Source organism: Drosophila virilis, unplaced genomic scaffold, assembly GCF_030788295.1.
Source record: "Drosophila virilis strain 15010-1051.87 unplaced genomic scaffold, Dvir_AGI_RSII-ME tig00002291, whole genome shotgun sequence".
Taxonomy (NCBI): Eukaryota; Metazoa; Arthropoda; class Insecta; order Diptera; family Drosophilidae; genus Drosophila; species Drosophila virilis.
Genome location: NW_027212908.1, coordinates 7,309 through 27,720, shown reverse-complemented (window position 1 = coordinate 27,720; position 20,412 = coordinate 7,309). Strand labels below are relative to the sequence as shown.

General features: G+C 45.3%; 2 protein-coding genes across 7 annotated transcripts; one reads left to right on the top strand and one right to left on the bottom strand.

Annotated features, from left to right (window-relative positions):
- Nucleotides 1-9: 9 nt before the first annotated feature.
- On the bottom strand, nucleotides 10-11,986 carry LOC138911725 (uncharacterized). 6 transcript variants are annotated; one of them, XR_011417381.1, is made up of 7 exons: nucleotides 11,267-11,602; nucleotides 8,856-8,975; nucleotides 7,743-8,788; nucleotides 7,285-7,675; nucleotides 7,082-7,226; nucleotides 6,554-7,025; nucleotides 10-28 (listed from the first exon to the last, which is right to left on the bottom strand). XR_011417381.1 is itself a non-coding variant. In XM_070211108.1 (5 exons), the coding sequence occupies exons 3-5, from the start codon at nucleotides 8,310-8,312 to the stop codon at nucleotides 7,647-7,649; spliced, it is 267 nt and encodes an 88-aa protein (XP_070067209.1). In that variant the 5' UTR covers nucleotides 8,313-8,788; nucleotides 8,856-8,975; nucleotides 11,267-11,986; the 3' UTR covers nucleotides 7,063-7,646. The 6 variants fall into 6 exon arrangements, 2 of the variants coding, with proteins under 2 accessions (XP_070067209.1, XP_070067210.1); XR_011417380.1 differs by having other exon boundaries at nucleotides 7,082-7,675; XR_011417383.1 differs by lacking the exons at nucleotides 10-28; nucleotides 6,554-7,025 and having other exon boundaries at nucleotides 7,063-7,675; nucleotides 7,743-7,862; nucleotides 8,195-8,339; nucleotides 8,398-8,788.
- Nucleotides 9,779-14,095, top strand: LOC138911721 (involucrin-like). Its single transcript, XM_070211104.1, has 4 exons — nucleotides 9,779-10,234; nucleotides 11,412-12,528; nucleotides 13,567-13,679; nucleotides 13,760-14,095. The coding sequence occupies exons 1-4, from the start codon at nucleotides 9,779-9,781 to the stop codon at nucleotides 14,093-14,095; spliced, it is 2,022 nt and encodes a 673-aa protein (XP_070067205.1).
- Nucleotides 14,096-20,412: the final 6,317 nt, after the last annotated feature.

Here is a 20,412-nt window from a genome sequence, read left to right as displayed (position 1 = left end):
AGGCTTGATTGCGCTCGGACGCACTCATCTATTTAAAACAAAAAAAAAAAATAAATAAAATAAAATAAAATAAATAAATAAAAAGTCAATTAAACCAAAACCAAACCAAAAAGAAATTAAAATCAAATAAAGACATTGCGCTCGTACAGTGCAAGTGCAATTTATGTGGCACACAAACACACATACTCGGCATATAAAATATATATTGTGCGCATATAAAATGGAAATGCGCTATCGAATCAACTAGTAAATATGGAACACAATGCAAATAAAAGTGGAAAGCCCTCTGAGGAGTGGCTAAATAGAGATCCTGGGATTGTGCAGGTGCAATCTGAGGATATAAATCGTGTGCATAATGAGGCCAAACGTCTTGGTTATGTGCCGGCAAATATGGCAGCCGCTGGCGTCACTAATACAAGTGCAGGTGAAAATGTGAAGCGCACAACAGAGAGAAGTGAAATACAGGGTGATATTTCTGATGAGACTATCTTAACTTGCGAAAGTGCTACCTCAGCATTCTCTGAGACGGCGCTTTCTCATATGTTCTGTGATAGCGATGAGGACACTAACTGGACAAATGCTATAGTTGGAATTGAGAGAAGAGCGGTGGGAGCAGCAACAACAACTACAGGATCTACTTGCCAGCAAGTGCAACAACAGCAACAGACGCCAATTCTCGCGGCAGAAGTGCCGCTAAATGATCCGCCATTTCTGCCTGAGTCAACAGGGGCAGCAACTACAACAAGTACAAGAACAACCACTAGCGCAAATGTCATAGCTAACCTAGAAGGCAATGTTCCGCCATCTTTGCAAATGTCAACGCCTACGCTGACAATAGCAACCAATACCAACACAGGTGACGCGCAAAAATTGGCGCCAACGCTAAGTGAATGTGCAACAGGAACAACAAGTGGTCGCTTGCGTGATGCTGCTAAGGTGACAATGGCGGCAAAAATAAATGGCGCTAAGCGTAGAGTGACTATGCCAATGAAGCAGCAGCGTAAAGTAATGCGCGCTGCTAGCTCTCTTGGCCCTAATAATTTGCAAAATGCAATGCAATCTAACTTGCAGCCTATTGTTAGATTATACAATATTGCAAGACCAAAAAATAATTTAGCCAAAAATGCCATGCCCGGTGGGGAGGAAGGCAACATGAACATGGACATTGATGCCAACACCAGTAGTGATGGATATTCGGAGGTAATTATTTCGGATGATGAAGCAACAGAGCAGCAAATAGGCGGCAAGCAGGTAGCTAGTGAAGTTCAGGAAGCGCAACCGCAGTTAGGTCAAAGTATTAAAATTCCAACACTTTTTGTGCCCAATGTAAAAGAAATTCAGCCACTAATGGAGAAATTAAATAACGCACAGGGCGTCAATAAATTTACAACAAAATGTACCCAGGGTGATGGGATTAGAGTACAATGTAAAGATTTCAGCACATATAACGCCATATTGGGCTTATTAAATACAGAAAATATACCTATGCACACACACCAGCCGAGAAGTGAGCGTGGCTACAGGGTTATATTAAAACATTTGCACAGTTCGACTCCATGCGACTGGTTGCGTACCCAATTGGGAGAATTGGGTTATGTTGTCAGATACGTTAACGTCATGAAGCATCGATTTAGTGGCAAGCCATTGAACATATTTGAAATAGAGATTGAGCCAAGAGTGGATGGTGGTCATACAAAAATATGTAAATTAAACGAATTAGGTAATCAGCATGTCGCTGTGGAAAGACAACATAAAAGTGCTGACCCAGTACAGTGTCATAGGTGTCAGGCATTTGGTCACAGCAAAAACTATTGCCGTCGGCCATTTGTCTGCCTTAAATGTGCCGGTGAGCACCCAACAACAATGTGTGCCAAGGATAGGGACACAATTGCTAAATGCGCCAACTGTGGAGAGGGGCACATTGCCAGTTACAAAGGATGCGCTGTATTCAAACATGCGCAAAGTTTAATAAACATAAATCGTATTCGTGGCCGGCAACAAAAAAAGCAGCAACAGCAGCAGCAACGAAATACAGTCAATATGCTCGTACAGCAACAGCAGCAACAGCAACAACAACAACGGCAACAAGTAGTAAATCAGCAACAACAGCAATGCAACGATGATAACATACAGCGACAACGAAACGTACAACAGCAACGGCTGCCGAACAATATGCAAGTCAACGGTACGGTGCAACAAAAGCCTCCAAAGCAGCAGCAACGTCAGCCGGAGTCTCCAATACGGCAGCAGGCGTCTCAGCAGATATCAAACCCGAATACAAATCCAAACACAAAAAGTAGGACATACAGCCAAGTAGCCCGTGGTGTTGGTGGTGTTAAAATCCGTAATCCTGCATCAAGGCATCTTGAAAAGCTACAGGAGCAGCTTCGTACGGAGCAGCAGCAAAAACGGCAGCAACAACAACATCCGTGGCAGCAACAGGAACACTATCGCCAAATCCAGCAGCGCCATCAAGAGCAGCGCCATCCTCAGCAGCAGCAGCGCAACCAAAACCAGCAGCAGCGTATCCAAAACCAACAGCAGCGCTTCCCAAGTCAACAAACCCAACAACAACAACAACAGCCCACGCGAATTGTACAGGTGCCAACACACAACGAGCAATCACAACAACAGCAGCAACACCAAACTCCGCAGATTGATTGTCCGCTTATGAGAGCGTTGGAGCGGAACGCCAATATCGTCGAGGAGATGGGTAAAAAGATTGATAATTTACTAAATGTATTATTTAAATTTGTCGCCAATACGTTTAAAAATGCCCAACCATTACATATGCCCATGCCTATACAGAATAGTACCATTGTAGAAAATAGACCTATTGATAGCGATTGTCAAATGGCAGGCAGCCACACTATGTATGAAGCCAATGACACGAATAATAATGAATAATCTGAATAGTAGCCCTAATAATTTGAATACAACTTCTACCACTAATAGCAACTTAGATGCATATAGCGGCAATCAGGTAGGCAGCCCCTTTAGGATTGCCTACTGGAATGCTGCAGGGGTGGGGAATAAGTTACTAGAATTAGAACTGTTTATCCAACGCCACAAAATTGATATAATGATGATAATAGAGACTCGTATTAATACTAGCGCAAATACAATTATTAGCTCGAATGTTTTGAAGATTAATGGGTACCTCACATACTTTGCTACCCATCCAGATAACTACAAAAGTGGAGGTGTAGCAATCTTAGTTAAAAATGATATTAAGCATATCGCTTTGCAGCCAATATCGGAAAATTTTATGCAGTGTGCTCCAATTGCCTTGATGAGTAGCGAGAGGAATAAAAATAGAATAATAATTGCAGCTATATACTGCCCACCACAGCCTAAATGGTCTTCAGAGCAATTTAGCAGGCTATTCAAACACATAGACGATGGATGCAATGGCTCATCTGGCTTTATGCTATGTGGGGATTGGAACGCTAAGCATACCTGGTGGGGCAATATACGAGGATGCAAACGCGGGAAGGCGCTAATGGATAGCGTACACAAGAATAGGCGCTATAATATCCTAGCTACCGGCGGTGCCACTCACTATCCATATGACAGGCGGAAAATGCCGTCGGCAATTGACTTTGCCGTATATGGCGGACTACAAAATGCGCGACTAAGAACGTATACGACGACAGACTTAGATTCGGACCACTTGCCTGTTCATATTGAAATGGGCATAGAAGGGCTAAATGTTGCTAATATGATGAAAGGAAATCGTAAAATATTGCTGCCAGTGAATGCGAACATAAAAAAGTTCCAAGAGTACTTAAATCGACGCATATTGCTAAACATTGAGATAAGATCAGGCGCCGATATAGAGGACGCTGTTGACATCCTAAATAAGAATATATATGAGGCAGCAGCAGACTCAATACGAGAACAACGGCATGGGCAGGATAAACTGTACCGACGAACGAATAGCGGACAATATAGGCTTAATGGGCACTTACGAGGACTGATAAAGATGAAGCAGGTATATAAAAGGCAATTAATGCTTTTGCGTTGTCCGAATGCAAGAAAAATGTATAGACAAGTACAAAATCGGCTAAAGAAAGAGCTATGTCTGTCAAAAGTGAATACTATGAATGAGTTATTGAAGCAGATTGATGTTCAGGATCGCTATAAAATGCAAAAATTATGGAGGCTAACAAATAATTTGAAAAGGCAGCCGCAACCAAATTGGCCGCTAAAGTTAGAGATAGCTAGTGGCAGTAGTTGTAGGAGAAACGGCAATATAACGTGGACACGAAGTAATGAGGAGAAGGCTGAAGCGTTTGCATGTCATTTGGAGAAACGCTTCACACCAAATCTGACAAATACACAGGTTGTGCGTAACCTGATTGCAGATGAGCTATTAGAGCTAAAGCGAAAAAAGCTGGAGCAATTCGAAGAGAATACAGATAATATGTCCGTTCTGCCATTTCGTCCGATAAGTGTTAGCGAGACTATGCTAGAGATAGATATGCTAGAGTTAAATAAGTCTCCTGGCATGGACAATATTGACAATAGGGTTATTAAATCGTTGCCTGAGAAGGCGGTTATATACTTAGTACTTATATTCAATTGTATATTGAGGTATGGGTTTTTTCCTAGGCAATGGAAATGTGCAGAGATCAGTATGATATTAAAGCCTGGTAAAAGTACAGGAGAGATATCGTCATATAGACCAATTAGTCTACTAGCAGGTTTCTCAAAATTGTTTGAGAAACTGCTGCTGAATAGGCTATTCGAATGCAAAGAGTTTGCAAATGCTATACCAAGCCACCAATTTGGGTTCAGAAAAGACCATGGTACCGAGCAGCAGCTGGCCCGTGTGACTCAATATATATTGAATGCTTACGAGAAGCGACAATATTGCTCGGCTGTATTTATTGATATCAGCGAAGCGTTTGACCGTGTATGGCACGCTGGGCTATTAGTAAAATTAATAAAATTGCTACCACTTGCACTGTACAACGTGCTGGAAAGCTACTTGGCTGAGCGAATATTTATTGTAAAATGCAACGACGGCATAAAGTCAAGGCCTGGAAAAGTGTGTGCAGGCGTACCCCAGGGCAGTGTGCTCGGGCCTATACTATATACAATATTTTCTTCAGACATGCCACTACCTAGACTTGTAATGAAAGAATATGCATCGTTCGAACCCAATAAGATGCAGCTATCAACATATGCTGATGACACAATAGTTATGTGTGCATCCCAAAATATATTGGAGGCAGTGAATCTAAATGAAAAATACTTAATACATTTGATGCGTTGGGCAGAGAAATGGTGCATAAAGATAAATAGTAGCAAAACAGCGCATGTAATGTTTAGCACGCGGAGGCTGGATGCAACACTAGTAAGGCTGTGTCCAATGATAAATGGACAAACGATCGAAAATAACGGGCGGCACCGATACTTGGGCTTAGTATTGGATAGAAAACTGACACTGAATATACACATAACTCAGCTTTGCATAAGGCTGCGTGGAGTACACAAAAAGCTGGACTGGTTGCTGGGAAAAAATAGTAGGCTAGCTAGAAATTGCAAGGCTGTGGTATATAAGCAGCTGATCGCACCTATATGGCAATATGCGCTTCCTGTATGGGGAGCACTGGTATCAAATTCGCAAATAAAAAGGATAGAAACAATGCAGAATAAAATCTTGCGGGCATGCATGAATGCCAGTTGGTATACAAGGAATCAGACGTTGAGGGATACGTATGGGATAAAAAGCGTAGATGAAGTATATCAGTTGGCTAGCGATAGATTTGCGAAGTCACTAAGCTGTCATCCGAACATTGAAGCTCGGAAACTGATACTAGAGCCATTTATACCAGTGCGGCTACTAAGGCCCAGGTACACGGAGCAATTGGATAGATGCATGGCGCCACTACGGCAGCAGCAGTTAACACAGCAGAGAGAGGTAGCTGAGGAGAGGTTGCCAACGCTGCTGCAGCTAGAAGAAGATGAGCAAGAGGCTGAAAGGAGGGCCGCTATGCTTGCCGAGTGGGAACAGAGGCGAGCTATGGGGCCACCAAAACGCTTTGATGAATGCACAATAAACATGCTTCGTCGCAAACTTAAAGCGGGCACAATAACTCGCGAAAACTTAATGCTGCTAATCGACAACCAGCCACCACAGATACAATGGCTAATTCTACCTGAGCTGCAGCACGAACACCTGCAGCGGCAGCATCAGGAACTAATACGGACGGCAGAGCCGGCCCCAGGGGCCATAATACAATCGGCTATAGATACCGATGAATTGCAACTAGAGCGCAGCCTTGATATGTTGGAGCAGGCACTGGGACAGGAGATGGATGAAGCGCTCATTATTGCAGGAAATAATATTCATATTGAAATGCAGCAGCGGCTCGCAGACAATGAGTCAGTGCAGCTGAATACAAATGAGCTGCAAATGCAGCATGGCCAACGGCTATGCGGCAGCAGCACTAACAATACAAATGCTACTAATACTAACAATGTAAACAATGATAATGATAGTGATTTTGATAATGATGAATTTGAATTGTTCTTGTCAACTTACCTGCAGAAGAAGGCTGAATTGAATCCCTCGTTGGTACACTCAGTACAGCCTGGCCCGCTCTCCATGCGGCGGCAAAATAACTTATATCCCTCGCTGGTCTATATAGTACAGCCTGGCCCGCTCTCCCTGCGGCGGCAAAACGATCTACATCCCTCGTTGCAGCCTGAGACTGAGCCCGGCCCGCTTTCTCCGCGGTGGCATAACTATGTCCATCCAACGATGCAGCAGCAACTGCAGCCTGATTCGCTTCCTGAGCGGCGGCAAAACAATACAAATTCCGTGCAGTTGCCACTGGATTTGCCTGGGCTCATTGTGGAGCGCCTGGTTGACAGATGTCCAACGACGCAGCAGCTGATGGAGCCTGGCCCCCCTGAGAAGCTGGAAATGCAGCTGGTGCCTGTGCGGGGGCAGCCTGGGCCATCACGGCCGCCATCGATGACCGAGCATGATTTGCAGCAACGACAATCGACGCCTGTAAAGCGAAAGGTTGAGAATTTAATGCTGCCTGCAAAACGTAGATGCACTTACCAAATGGCGTCAATTCGGAGGCGACTGCAAGGGCCGCTCCAAGATGAGCTGCTGCCTGACAAGCGGCAGTGGCAGCAGCAGCGTATCGGCCAGGAGGCACTGGCTGTGGCTGGGCCATATCCGATGTTTTTCACAGCAGCCATACCTGAAAAACGAAAAAGGCAATTTAGACGGACTCCGCAATGTAGGAAAAAAGCACGTACCTGCCTCCCAGCACACGCGGAACTCGTGCGGGCGCCCCTGCAGACGGAGCTGCAATGGTCAATGGCCATGCTCCGGCCTCGAAGAAGTCCAAACTGGCCGACTGAGCGTGGCCCATATGGAATCCAAAATGCACACCATGTGCACGACACTTTTATATGCAGCGACTCCTGTCTGCATAGTGGTGTCCATAAGAAGCGGCAGCACAATCCAATAAGCCAGCGGAGGCGTCGTCGGATGCGGTCAAATGCCCATGCGAGGCTTATTGCGCATCAGCAAATGAATGCGTCGGCGCCTGTGTGGCGGCCTGTACATGGCTGGCGGCGCCTGGCGCATAGAAAAGCGCGACCTCTGAGCGCAATTATCAAATCTGATAGCAATTTCGACATAAATCTGTAAAAAGAAATATTTATAATTAGTTATATGTTAAGAAATTAATTTTTGCAAAAATGCGACTTACCTCTGTTAAAAAGTTTTCGATTTCCACGTTGCGACGGGGAAAAAAATGTATATGCAGAGCACATGTAGTCAAATCTAACTGTATATTGCGTAGCGTTGCCACCTATGCAGTGTTGCCACACTGACAGTTTTAAGTTGTTAAAGCAATTTAGTATTATTAGGGAATTAGTACTTTTAGTCTTTTAGTATTTTAGTATAAGTATTTATTGTATTTAGTACGTAAGTTCAATACAGACACATTCTATGTGTCTAACAACATGTTTATAGAGTTAGGATACAATGTTGCCAAATAATGTTCTTATATGTTGCTAAAGTGAAAGTAATGGAAAAGAATAAAACAAGTCACGGAGGAATTTCATTCCACTGCTGACATATATTGTGCTCGGATGCACTCAACTTAAAAAGCGAAAGGTTGAGAATTTAATGCTGCCTGCAAAACGTAGATGCACTTACCAAATGGCGTCAATTCGGAGGCGACTGCAAGGGCCGCTCCAAGATGAGCTGCTGCCTGACAAGCGGCAGTGGCAGCAGCAGCGTATCGGCCAGGAGGCACTGGCTGTGGCTGGGCCATATCCGATGTTTTTCACAGCAGCCATACCTGAAAAACGAAAAAGGCAATTTAGACGGACTCCGCAATGTAGGAAAAAAGCACGTACCTGCCTCCCAGCACACGCGGAACTCGTGCGGGCGCCCCTGCAGACGGAGCTGCAATGGTCAATGGCCATGCTCCGGCCTCGAAGAAGTCCAAACTGGCCGACTGAGCGTGGCCCATATGGAATCCAAAATGCACACCATGTGCACGACACTTTTATATGCAGCGACTCCTGTCTGCATAGTGGTGTCCATAAGAAGCGGCAGCACAATCCAATAAGCCAGCGGAGGCGTCGTCGGATGCGGTCAAATGCCCATGCGAGGCTTATTGCGCATCAGCAAATGAATGCGTCGGCGCCTGTGTGGCGGCCTGTACATGGCTGGCGGCGCCTGGCGCATAGAAAAGCGCGACCTCTGAGCGCAATTATCAAATCTGATAGCAATTTCGACATAAATCTGTAAAAAGAAATATTTATAATTAGTTATATGTTAAGAAATTAATTTTTGCAAAAATGCGACTTACCTCTGTTAAAAAGTTTTCGATTTCCACGTTGCGACGGGGAAAAAAATGTATATGCAGAGCACATGTAGTCAAATCTAACTGTATATTGCGTAGCGTTGCCACCTATGCAGTGTTGCCACACTGACAGTTTTAAGTTGTTAAAGCAATTTAGTATTATTAGGGAATTAGTACTTTTAGTCTTTTAGTATTTTAGTATAAGTATTTATTGTATTTAGTACGTAAGTTCAATACAGACACATTCTATGTGTCTAACAACATGTTTATAGAGTTAGGATACAATGTTGCCAAATAATGTTCTTATATGTTGCTAAAGTGAAAGTAATGGAAAAGAATAAAACAAGTCACGGAGGAATTTCATTCCACTGCTGACATATATTGTGCTCGGAAAAAAAAAAAAAAAAAAAAATGCCTCTAATGTTCACCGGCACACCCATCAAATGCGCAATGAGCGCGGATTTAGAATCATTATTCGCCATTTACACCACACAACTCCATGCGACTGGGTACGCATGGAGTTGCGAAGATTGGGGCATGAGGTTAGGTATGTGGGCGTGATAAAACAACGCTTCACTGCCAAACCGATCAATACGTTCGAAATTGAGCTAGTGAAAAATGAGAACAACACTAAGATACTGGAATTGAAACAACTTGGCAGCCAGGAAATCAAAGTGGAGAGGCAGCGGAAGCGCACTGATCCTGTTCAGTGCCACCGTTGCCAGGCATACGGGCATAGTAAAAACTATTGCCGACGACCATTTGTATGCCTTAAATGCGGGCAAGGACACCCGACCACGACATGCTCCAAGACAAGAGGCGAGCCTTCAAAGTGCGCCAATTGTCAGGGCCAGCATGTAGCCAATTATAAAGGCTGCAAAGCTTTTAAAGATGAGCGAGCTAGGCTATCAGCAAACCGGGCACGAGTCATGCCCATCCAGCACGAGCACAAGCAGCCATCAGTCAATAAGCGTCAACATGGAACGCAAAACGTGGTGTCCAATCAGGACCGACAACAACATCAGCAGCAGAAGAACCAGAAGATGCAAAGAAACGTTGCCAACTCGACGATGACTTATAGTCAGGTGACCAGCGGGCGAGTCAATACAGGTCGGATGCATAATCCGGCCATGCAACACCTACTCAAGTTTCAGAAGAAGCTTCAGATGGAACAAGAGGAAGAGCGCCAGAAAAATCAATCAGGAGCAGCGAATGCTTCAAACACAACAGGCGCTAGTCATCATCAGCAGCAGCAGCAGCAAAAGCAACAGAAAAACAAGCAACGGCAACAAAAAGAAAGCCAAGAGCCGGTCAATAATGCAGCCATTGATGCTTTAAATAGCAACATGGCTGCTATTATGCAAATGACCACGAAATTGGACCAAGTAGTTGCACTACTTTTGAAAATAGTGGCCAAAAATAATATTAATGCATATCCTGCAACCAAATTGCACGGAACAGCCACTAGGATGCTAGCTAGTCTAACGGCTAGTAGCTCCTCAGACGCCAATGATACTCGAAATGAGTAATACAAGAGACACTATGATAAACGGCCAGCGAGTGAGGGAGTACACAAAAAACTCTCGGAACAAACAAACAGTCACTAATTTAGAAACAGGCAGAGCCGCAACCTATCCCTTAAAACAAGGTAATCGGCTACCTGCGTTTAACTTTGCAAACATCGGCAATTATGCCAATGATCAACAACTGGCTATCGGCCAGCCCACTAATAAGGCGAATATTAAAAAACGCTATCAAGAATATACAGAATCTATCGACGAAATAAACAATCATATATATAATGATATGCAAGCTGCCTTGGAGTTTGAATTTAATTTCAACTCTGAGGATGCAATCGAATTTTTAAATGAATTATTTACTCATAATCAACATGATACTCCCCCACGCAGCCGTAGCCAAAAAGGCAAATCATATGTCAAACAATATAGAGGGCACACGCTGCTACGCGCACCTATAGCGCGTAGTAAAAATAAATATAGCGTGCCCAAAACTAATTGGCAGTCTACTCAGGTGTCCAACTTAGAATGGACACCAAAAGACAACAAAGTTCAACTACCAACTACTCAACAGACACTCATGCACAATGTGCAACAAAATCAACTGACTGATGACCTAGAAATTGACAATCTGCAGCCAGCTGACCCACTAGTCGAACATATCTTCAACGTCTTGGAGAAAAAACTTGTACGGGACGTAGATAATACGGACCCGCACGAAAAACTTATGCTTGAGAACCTGTTGCAGGGTATGATGCAACTAGGTAATAATTACGAAGCCAAGCAACCACTAACTGACAGCGAGCACTGTCGGACAGAACAATACAAACTGACAAATTCGGACTCGACCACGGACATAAACTCTAATTCAAATCTGAATACATTCCAGACTTCACTTACCCAATATTGGCCTATCCAGCGGCCTGAAGGGCATCCACAGCACCAGCAACTCCATTCGGCGAAGCAGCAGCCGACGGCATCCACCACGCCCTTATTTGGGCACCAGCAGCAGCCGCAAAATCCGCAGCCTCTCCTATGGGAGCAGCAAGAACAGCAGCGATGGTCAATTGGAGCCTCCAGTGCCGCCTATGGTCACCAGCAGCAGCCGCAAAATCCTCAGTCCGTGCTATGGGGACAGCCGAGCATGCAGCAACAGCCGACGGCATCCACCACGCCCTCCTCTGGGCACCAGCAGCAGCCGCAAAATCTGCAGCCTCGTCTATGGGGGCAGCAAGCACAGCAGCGGTGGTCTATAGGAGCCTCCAATGCCTCCTATGGATACCAGCAGCAGCCGCAAAATCCTCAGTCCGTGCTATGGGGACAGCCGAGCATGCAGCAACAGCCGACGGCATCCACCACGCCCTCATTTGGGCACCAGCAGCAGCCGCTAAATCCGCAGCCTCTCCTATGGGGGCAGCAGAACCAGCAGCGCTGGTCAATAGGAGCCTCCAGTGCCGCCTATGGTCACCAGCAGCAGCTGCATAATCCGCAGCCTCGTCTATGGGGGCAGCAGAACCAGCAGCAAAGGTCAATACGAGCCTCCAGTGCCGCCTATGGACACCAGGAGCAGCCGCAAAATCCTCGGTCCGTCCTATGGGGACAGCTGAGCACGCAGCAACAGCCGACGGCATCCACCACGCCCTCATTTGGGCACCAGCAGCAGCCGCAAAATCTGCAGCCTCGTCTATGGGGGCAGCAAGCACAGCAGCGATGGTCAATAGGAGCCTCCAATGCCTCCTATGGTCACCAGCAACGCCCGCCAAATCTGCAGCCGAACGTGCAACAGCAGCCGACGGCAGCCGCCACGCCCACCTTCGGGCTCAAGCACGAGGCTCAAAATGCACAATCTGTACCTGAGTACAGGCAGACACAACAGCATCAGTCGACGGCGTCTTCACTGGACTCCCTTGGCACTAAAAAGCAGCCCCTTATTGATCATCCAGTCCTTAAGGGGCAGCAGCTTCTCCAGCAATGGGACATTGTGGTCAAAACGGCCTCCCTTGGCCAGACGCAGCGACTCCAAATTGAGCAGAATGCCCAGCCGGGCATGCATCTGCACAACACGCACCGCACGACGGTGGTCACTACGGCAAATAAATGCCACCAAATCCAGCTGAAAATGGCACAAACTGCCAAATTGGAGCGGCGACGAAGATGCAGGCGTAGGATGACTACCCAGACGCCATCTATCCAGCCCAGCAGACGCCGTACCTGCAATAAAAACAGAAAAGTTAAAAAATGCAAATTCCAAAAAATGCCATGCATCCACTTACCTGCACAAATGGACCAGCGAATGCGTCAGCGGCCTGCTCAGCACACACGGAAGCCGGCGAAACGTCATCCACTCGACGCCGAGTGGCCAGACACAGCGCCACCCGTACGTGCAAAAATGATGCAGCGCAGGCTGCATATCACTCCGCCCTCGGGCAAAAACAGGCGCGATAACACGGCGATCCGCTATCCATGCATCCTGGGTGTGTGGATGGTGTTGCTCATTGCCAGTCATCCGCTCCAGCAGCTGAAGTTATGCCCTTCCAAAGCGATGCAACTTCCAACAGAGGTAGCGGCAGCCATCACGCAATGCAAATTGCAAATTTATGCGACAATAAGCCGGCCAGGTACCAGGTGGAGGCCAATTGTCCACCGCAAGGCCAGAGGCAGACGGCCAGCGCATCGTAAGGCGGTGCGATATAAAATAAATTAATTAATTAGATTATTTAGCCATAAAATTGTTAAAATTTAAATTTTTGTCCACTCACATGTACTTAGCGTGCCCAATTGATACTTATGTTATTCTTGCCATTCACACGACAGCATTGCCAACTGATCGTGCATAAATTTCCCCCAGCGAACTGACCTACGACAATAATGTTAATCGAACAGAGTCTGTTATGTTATGTTATGTTTAAATGTAGGTCAGTCGAGATTAAATGTTAAATGTATCTCCCCCGTCATGTCCCTCTCCACCTTGCAAACTGGAGATCGTTGCATAGTTTTAAGTGCTCCCATAAATGTTCTAAAATTTCTGTTTGCAAAACTATATGTAGAAATGAGCAACAATAAAAATCTCTCTGTGGCGGTCGTGGCGAGCGGACGTGTTTGCGGACAGCGCCCGGTCGGCCAACCAGACGAACAACTAAAAGCTATGCCACCGGCCCAACAAGAAGCCGTGCCGATAACGAGTATTTTTATATTTCCAGCGAACTCTGCAGCAGCCAACCGCAGCGCAATGGGCATTTCTCCAACGACGAGCACCCACACAAACACAACAACAGCACAGGCAACCAATACGGCGTCGGCTATCAGCTTGTCTGTGAGGCACACAATTGACGGCATACCAGATGTGCAAAATGGCGAAGGATTTACTGATCTCGTTATCATGGTTACGTTTAGGTGCATTCAGCGCTCAAATCAGACAACTCGACCAGAGCAGCTTCCACGTCAATGGCGTCTGATCGAACGGCAACTGCAACAAAGATTGAGAATCAGAAGATATGCTGCAAGAAGCTATTATCTGATGCATACTACCAGACGACAGCGGCTAGCACGTTTGCAGCAATTCAGACTCCAATATCCAGCACAGTGGCGATCAATCTGGCGACGGCTGCTCCTGCGAACTTTGGACTCGAATTTGTGGTACCTAGATCAGCGCTGGTCAACATGGCGACTCCAGTTAATCAGGCTGCAAAATATATTCCGCTGGTTGACCAACAGACGACATGGTGGTAGCAGCCGCTACTTATCTGACCGGTAACAACGGCTGAGATGCAAGGATTGCATGTTTATAATCCACTAATTCAAACAAAGATCAACTACTCACACTTCGAAGCAGTCGTTATGATCAAATTGGCTATATCGTTTAGCGCCTTCTGAAGAGTGCAAATATGCACATCGTCCACCTTCTCCAACAAATGCAGCACGAAGGAAACCTGAAAAGAAGACCATGCAGCATAAATATAAGATTATTAAAATTAAATTCAAATTTAACTTACCTTTGAAAGACACAATAGCTAAAAGCTGTGCCTGTTAACAGCGGAAAACTTGTTTACCTTTTTAATGTTAAATTGTCCTAGTGATGGGACTTGCTAATATGTGCCTGTAAATAACATAATGTTAAATTGTAAGTTAACAGAAATGTTAAAATGTAGGCGCTAAAAAATTCAATTAAAATATGTCAAATATTAATGTTGAATAAAGAATACCAACACTAGCTGCACCCCCCCTCCTGCTATGCAGGTGCGGATTGGTGCAATTTGAATGTTGGTCTAGTGCGTGTGTCAACGAGCATACGGAAAGTCAAAAAACATGCTATTCCAAAGCATCAATTTGGCTTTCGCAGCGAACACGGAGCAGACCAGCAGATTGGCCGAGTCACGCAATTTATACTCGAAGCATATGAAAGGAACCAGTACTGTGCTGCTACATATATGGATATCCAAGAGGCCTTTGATCGAGTATGGCATGATGGGCTACGATATAAGCTACGGATGATTCTGCCGTATGCTACATACAATGTAGTTAGCCACTACCTCGCCGAGAGAACATTCATGGTAGAATGCAGCGGGGGAATCCGATCTAGCACTAAGCGAATTGCGGCTGGAGTGCCGCAAGGAAGTGTACTTGGTCCTGTGCTTTATACGCTATATACAGCTGACATGCCCATCCCAGGACCAATAAGTCCAACAACTGGATATGTGAGGCATATGTACCGCAAAGAAACATTGCTTGCAACATATGCAGACGATACCGTCATACTAACTGTAGGCAGAACGCAGACAGATGCAGTTAATCGAATGAACGAGTATCTCGAAGTCTTGTCTGCTTGGGCCACTAAATGGTGTATAACAATAAACGCAACCAAGACGGTGCACGTCATGCACACTTTGCGCAGGCTTCAAATGCAGACAGATGCCCAAACTGCACACATAGGCGGGCAAGCGCTACTCAACCAAACGGTGCACACTTACCTCGGTGTAAAATTGGATACACAGCTGCAATTTAATAGACACATATCTGCTGTAATTAACAAATTGAGAACGAGGTTTAAAAAAATGCAATGGCTGATTGATAGCACAAGCAAACTACCCCTCAAAACAAAAGTTATAATTTATAAACAACTCATCGCGCCAATTTGGCAATATACATTGCCCGTCTGGGGACCGCTTGCAAGTCAAACACAAATCGATCGCATACAGACTATGCAAAATAAAATTCTCAGATCGATCGCAGGTGCACCATGGTACGTGCGCAATAGCACCATAAGCAATGATCTGGAAGTTGCAAGTGTAGATGACGTCTACAATGAGGCATGTAGCAAATATGTGCAGCGCCTTTTGAATCACAGCAACTGCCTGGCTAAAGACCTAGCAATCAACCCATATGTACCGCAGCGGCTAACTAGGGAGAGGTACAGCCGAATGCTACAAAGACATATGCCCCATGTGCAGCGACAGCAAGAGCAGCAGCTGCTAGAAGCTCAACAACGAATGGCAGAAATTGAGGCACACCGACCTATACATGGAAGATCTGTTGAACGGCCACTAACTGCTCTGCAGCAAAGCATTTTGGAGCGCCTTAGTAGGCAAAGAAGCTATCAACAACAGCGCGCCGAACAACGAGAAGCAGAACGCGCACAGCGGAGAATAGAGAGGCAACAAAGAGAAGAGCAACATAGACAGGAAATGCTTCGAGAACATCAAGAGTCGATACAAATATATGCTCAAATATATGCGCAAAGAGAGCAGGCACTACAGCGGCTAGAAGAGCGACTACAAGCAAGACGTCTGGCAAGGCAAGCGTACTTCGCTATGCCACCGGCCCAACAAGAAGCCGTGCCGATAACGAGTATTTTTATATTTCCAGCGAACTCTGCAGCAGCCAACCGCAGCGCAATGGGCATTTCTCCAACGACGAGCACCCACACAAACACAACAACAGCACAGGCAACCAATACGGCGTCGGCTATCAGCTTGTCTGTGAGGCACACAATTGACGGCATACCAGATGTGCAAAATGGCGAAGGATTTACTGATCTCGTTATCATGGTTACGTTTAGGTGCATTCAGCGCTCAAATCAGACAACTCGACCAGAGCAGCTTCCACGTCAATGGCGTCTGATCGAACGGCAACTGCAACAAAGATTGAGAATCAGAAGATATGCTGCAAGAAGCTATTATCTGATGCATACTACCAGACGACAGCGGCTAGCACGTTTGCAGCAATTCAGACTCCAATATCCAGCACAGTGGCGATCAATCTGGCGACGGCTGCTCCTGCGAACTTTGGACTCGAATTTGTGGTACCTAGATCAGCGCTGGTCAACATGGCGACTCCAGTTAATCAGGCTGCAAAATATATTCCGCTGGTTGACCAACAGACGACATGGTGGTAGCAGCCGCTACTTATCTGACCGGTAACAACGGCTGAGATGCAAGGATTGCATGTTTATAATCCACTAATTCAAACAAAGATCAACTACTCACACTTCGAAGCAGTCGTTATGATCAAATTGGCTATATCGTTTAGCGCCTTCTGAAGAGTGCAAATATGCACATCGTCCACCTTCTCCAACAAATGCAGCACGAAGGAAACCTGAAAAGAAGACCATGCAGCATAAATATAAGATTATTAAAATTAAATTCAAATTTAACTTACCTTTGAAAGACACAATAGCTAAAAGCTGTGCCTGTTAACAGCGGAAAACTTGTTTACCTTTTTAATGTTAAATTGTCCTAGTGATGGGACTTGCTAATATGTGCCTGTAAATAACATAATGTTAAATTGTAAGTTAACAGAAATGTTAAAATGTAGGCGCTAAAAAATTCAATTAAAATATGTCAAATATTAATGTTGAATAAAGAATACCAACACTAGCTGCACCCCCCCTCCTGCTATGCAGGTGCGGATTGGTGCAATTTGAATGTTGGTCTAGTGCGTGTGTCAACAAAAAAATCAAAGAGCATACGGAAAGTCAAAAAAAAAAGTCAAAAAAAATCAAAAATTGAAAATTACTAAAGTGGTGGCAATGTGTCCGCGAGAGTGCGCGGCGCACGTGAAAAATCAAAAATTGTGAAACCACATACATTTTGTCTGAAAACTATCAAATAGAAAATTGCACATTTTTCGGTGCAGCAAAGGGCAAAGGGCACTAGGCCCAGCCGTATTTGTGCTAGTGCTGTAAATAAAAACTTATCGATAGGACGATATAAAACACATGTAATAACAGAAAGAATCGATATCACATGATCTATTAAATAATAGTGAGACCAGACTTCTTACTTTCTCGTATGCCTCTCAAACTGTTTACACGGCACAGCGTCAACATAACAATAAACAAATCACGACACCGATTGATGAGGAAGACTCGGACATTGAAATTCAGCTAATCAAAGCTGGCCGCGGTCCATTCTCAGCTAATAATGCGTTGAAAATCCCTGCAATGCAAATTGATGCCAATCAAAATAACAATGAGCAGCTAAATCATGCGCCCAGCACCTCGCGTGCCGCAGGCTTAGCTGCTGCTAATAAAGTTGCCCCCGACGCAGCCGCAACTACTAAGAAGTCAACTCTTGCTGACTTGCTGACCAAAATTGCTAGTGATAAAAAACTCAAGGGTAAGGTTTCTAAACGCCATGCAATTCCAGATAACAGCGCCAAGCGAATCAAGATGCTAGAAGCCGATATAAGCAAGGCTGCTGCTAATGATGCCGCCCTGAGTGAAGAATTAGAAAATCTCCTTGGGAACGGCCAACAGCATGAACTCTGGGTTACAGACCATCCTGATGAAGACATGCAGATTGACGCTGTTGATCCAGTAACCGATGCGCCTGCCCCAAACATTACTAATGTAAATGTAAACAACAACACTACGGTAAATCATGCAAATTCTGCTGGTGTTGACGTAAGGGCCCCAGTACCCAAGGTACAAAAAATCAAACCAGCGCCACTTTTCATACCTTTTGTTCCGGAAATAATGCCATTAATTGAAGGCATTAATGATGTCATTGGTGAGGGCACCTATGCAACTAAGCCTTCTGCTGGTCAGGGCCTGCAAGTGCTTTGCAACGATGTAGATTCTTACCGAAAGCTAGTACAGTACTTCCAAGATAACTCCATTGCTTCACATACATACCAACTGAAGCACGAACGTGGCTTCAAAATTATCATGCGCCATTTACATCGCTCTACTCCGGCGGATTGGATTCGCACTAAATTGTCTGACCTGGGGCACAAAGCCCGATTCGTTAGTGTTATTAAAAAACGATTCACTAGGGAGCCAATGGACATGTTTGAGATAGAATTGGAGCCCAAGGCAAATAACAGCGAAATTTTAAGGCTCAACATGCTCGGCGGCCAAAAGGTCAAAGTTGAGCTACCACTACGAACTACCGATATAGTGCAATGTCATCGCTGCCAACAATTTGGGCATACGAAGAATTATTGCAGGCGTGCATTCGTATGCGTCAAATGTAGCGGGAAACATCCTTCTACTGAGTGCAGCATAACGGCTAACGATCGGCCAAAATGCGCTAATTGTGAAGGCCCACATGCGGCTAGCTACAAAGGGTGTCAGTCCTTCAAGGATGCCTGCAAGCAAAAAGAGTCTGAGAGCGTGGTCAAAGCCAATGTCCTACTTGCTCAGCTAGGACAGCCAACATTGCCAGTTATGCGTAGTCGCCAAAGAAAACGGTCACAACAGCGACAGCAGCAGCCGCCGAAATCGGTACAGCAGCAAGATCAACGTCAACGCTCAAAGACGCGCCAACGGGTACATATTGATCAGCAGCAACAACAACAACAACAACAAACTGTGAACTTTGCTGCAAATTCTTATGCGTCGGCCTTGCGTTCTGGCTTGCCGGATATGCATTCGCAAAAGCAGCAACAACAGAAGCTAAAGCGGCAGACAGCCCAACAGCAGCATCGCCAATCACGCCCTAAGCAACAACAACTCCCGACTCGCAGGCAAATGGATGGTCAACAAACGCTGGCACGCCAGCAAAATAGAAGCCGCAGCTGCAGTACGCGACGGAGCGCTACTAACTTAAACACAAACTGCGACATTGGTCAAAAACTGGACACTCTTATCACTTTAATGACTGAAGATCGTTTGAGAGCCAACTCCAACGTTGAAAACAAGCTAGATAAACTTCTGAACTTACTTACCAACTTGACATCTTGCCTAATGGCAAAGGAGCAAGTTACTAGCAAACAAAATGTTTAACAACCATATACCTAGCACAGTCCGTCAAGATAGCAGTAATCGCAGATCAAACGGGCTCAAAATCGCCTCATGGAATGCATGTGGGTTGCGAAACAAAATGTTAGAAATGGAGGCATTCATCTATCAGAACAATATTGACATCATGATCATAGTTGAAACTCACCTGCGCGGCACAGACGAAATCAAGATCGACGGCTACTATGCATATCAAGCACATCACCCATCTAATACGCGACGAGGAGGCGCAGCTATACTGGTCAAGCACAGTCTACAGCATATCGCTCTTCCTCTCACTAGCGCTATATCAATGCAGTGCGCGGCAACAAAAATCACTCTGCTTAATGGGTCTGCTATTAACATCGCAGCAGTATATTGCCCGCCCCTGATTGAACTCGAAGATGAGCTGTTTGCTGCTCTTCGTGAGCTCGGCAACAAGTTCATCATTGCAGGAGATTGGAATGCGAAAAGTCATTGGTGGGGCAATGCTAGATCCTGCAGACGAGGTGGTAATCTTCTCAGATATGTACAGCAAAATAATTGTGAGATTCTTGCAACTGGGTCCTCAACACACTTCCCGTACAATGCTAGACAATCGCCGTCAGCAATAGACTTTGCTGTCTATAAGGGACTGCAGAGAGAACTCCTACAGATAAGCGCTACACACGACCTTGGCTCTGATCATCTCCCTCTATTAATCGAACTTCTTGAAACCCCGGCATTTAACAAGTCAAGGTGCTATCTACTACCACTTAACGCGAGTGTTGCTCGCTTTCAAGCCTGGCTAAACCAGCATGTACTGCTGGATACAGAAATCCACTCAGCT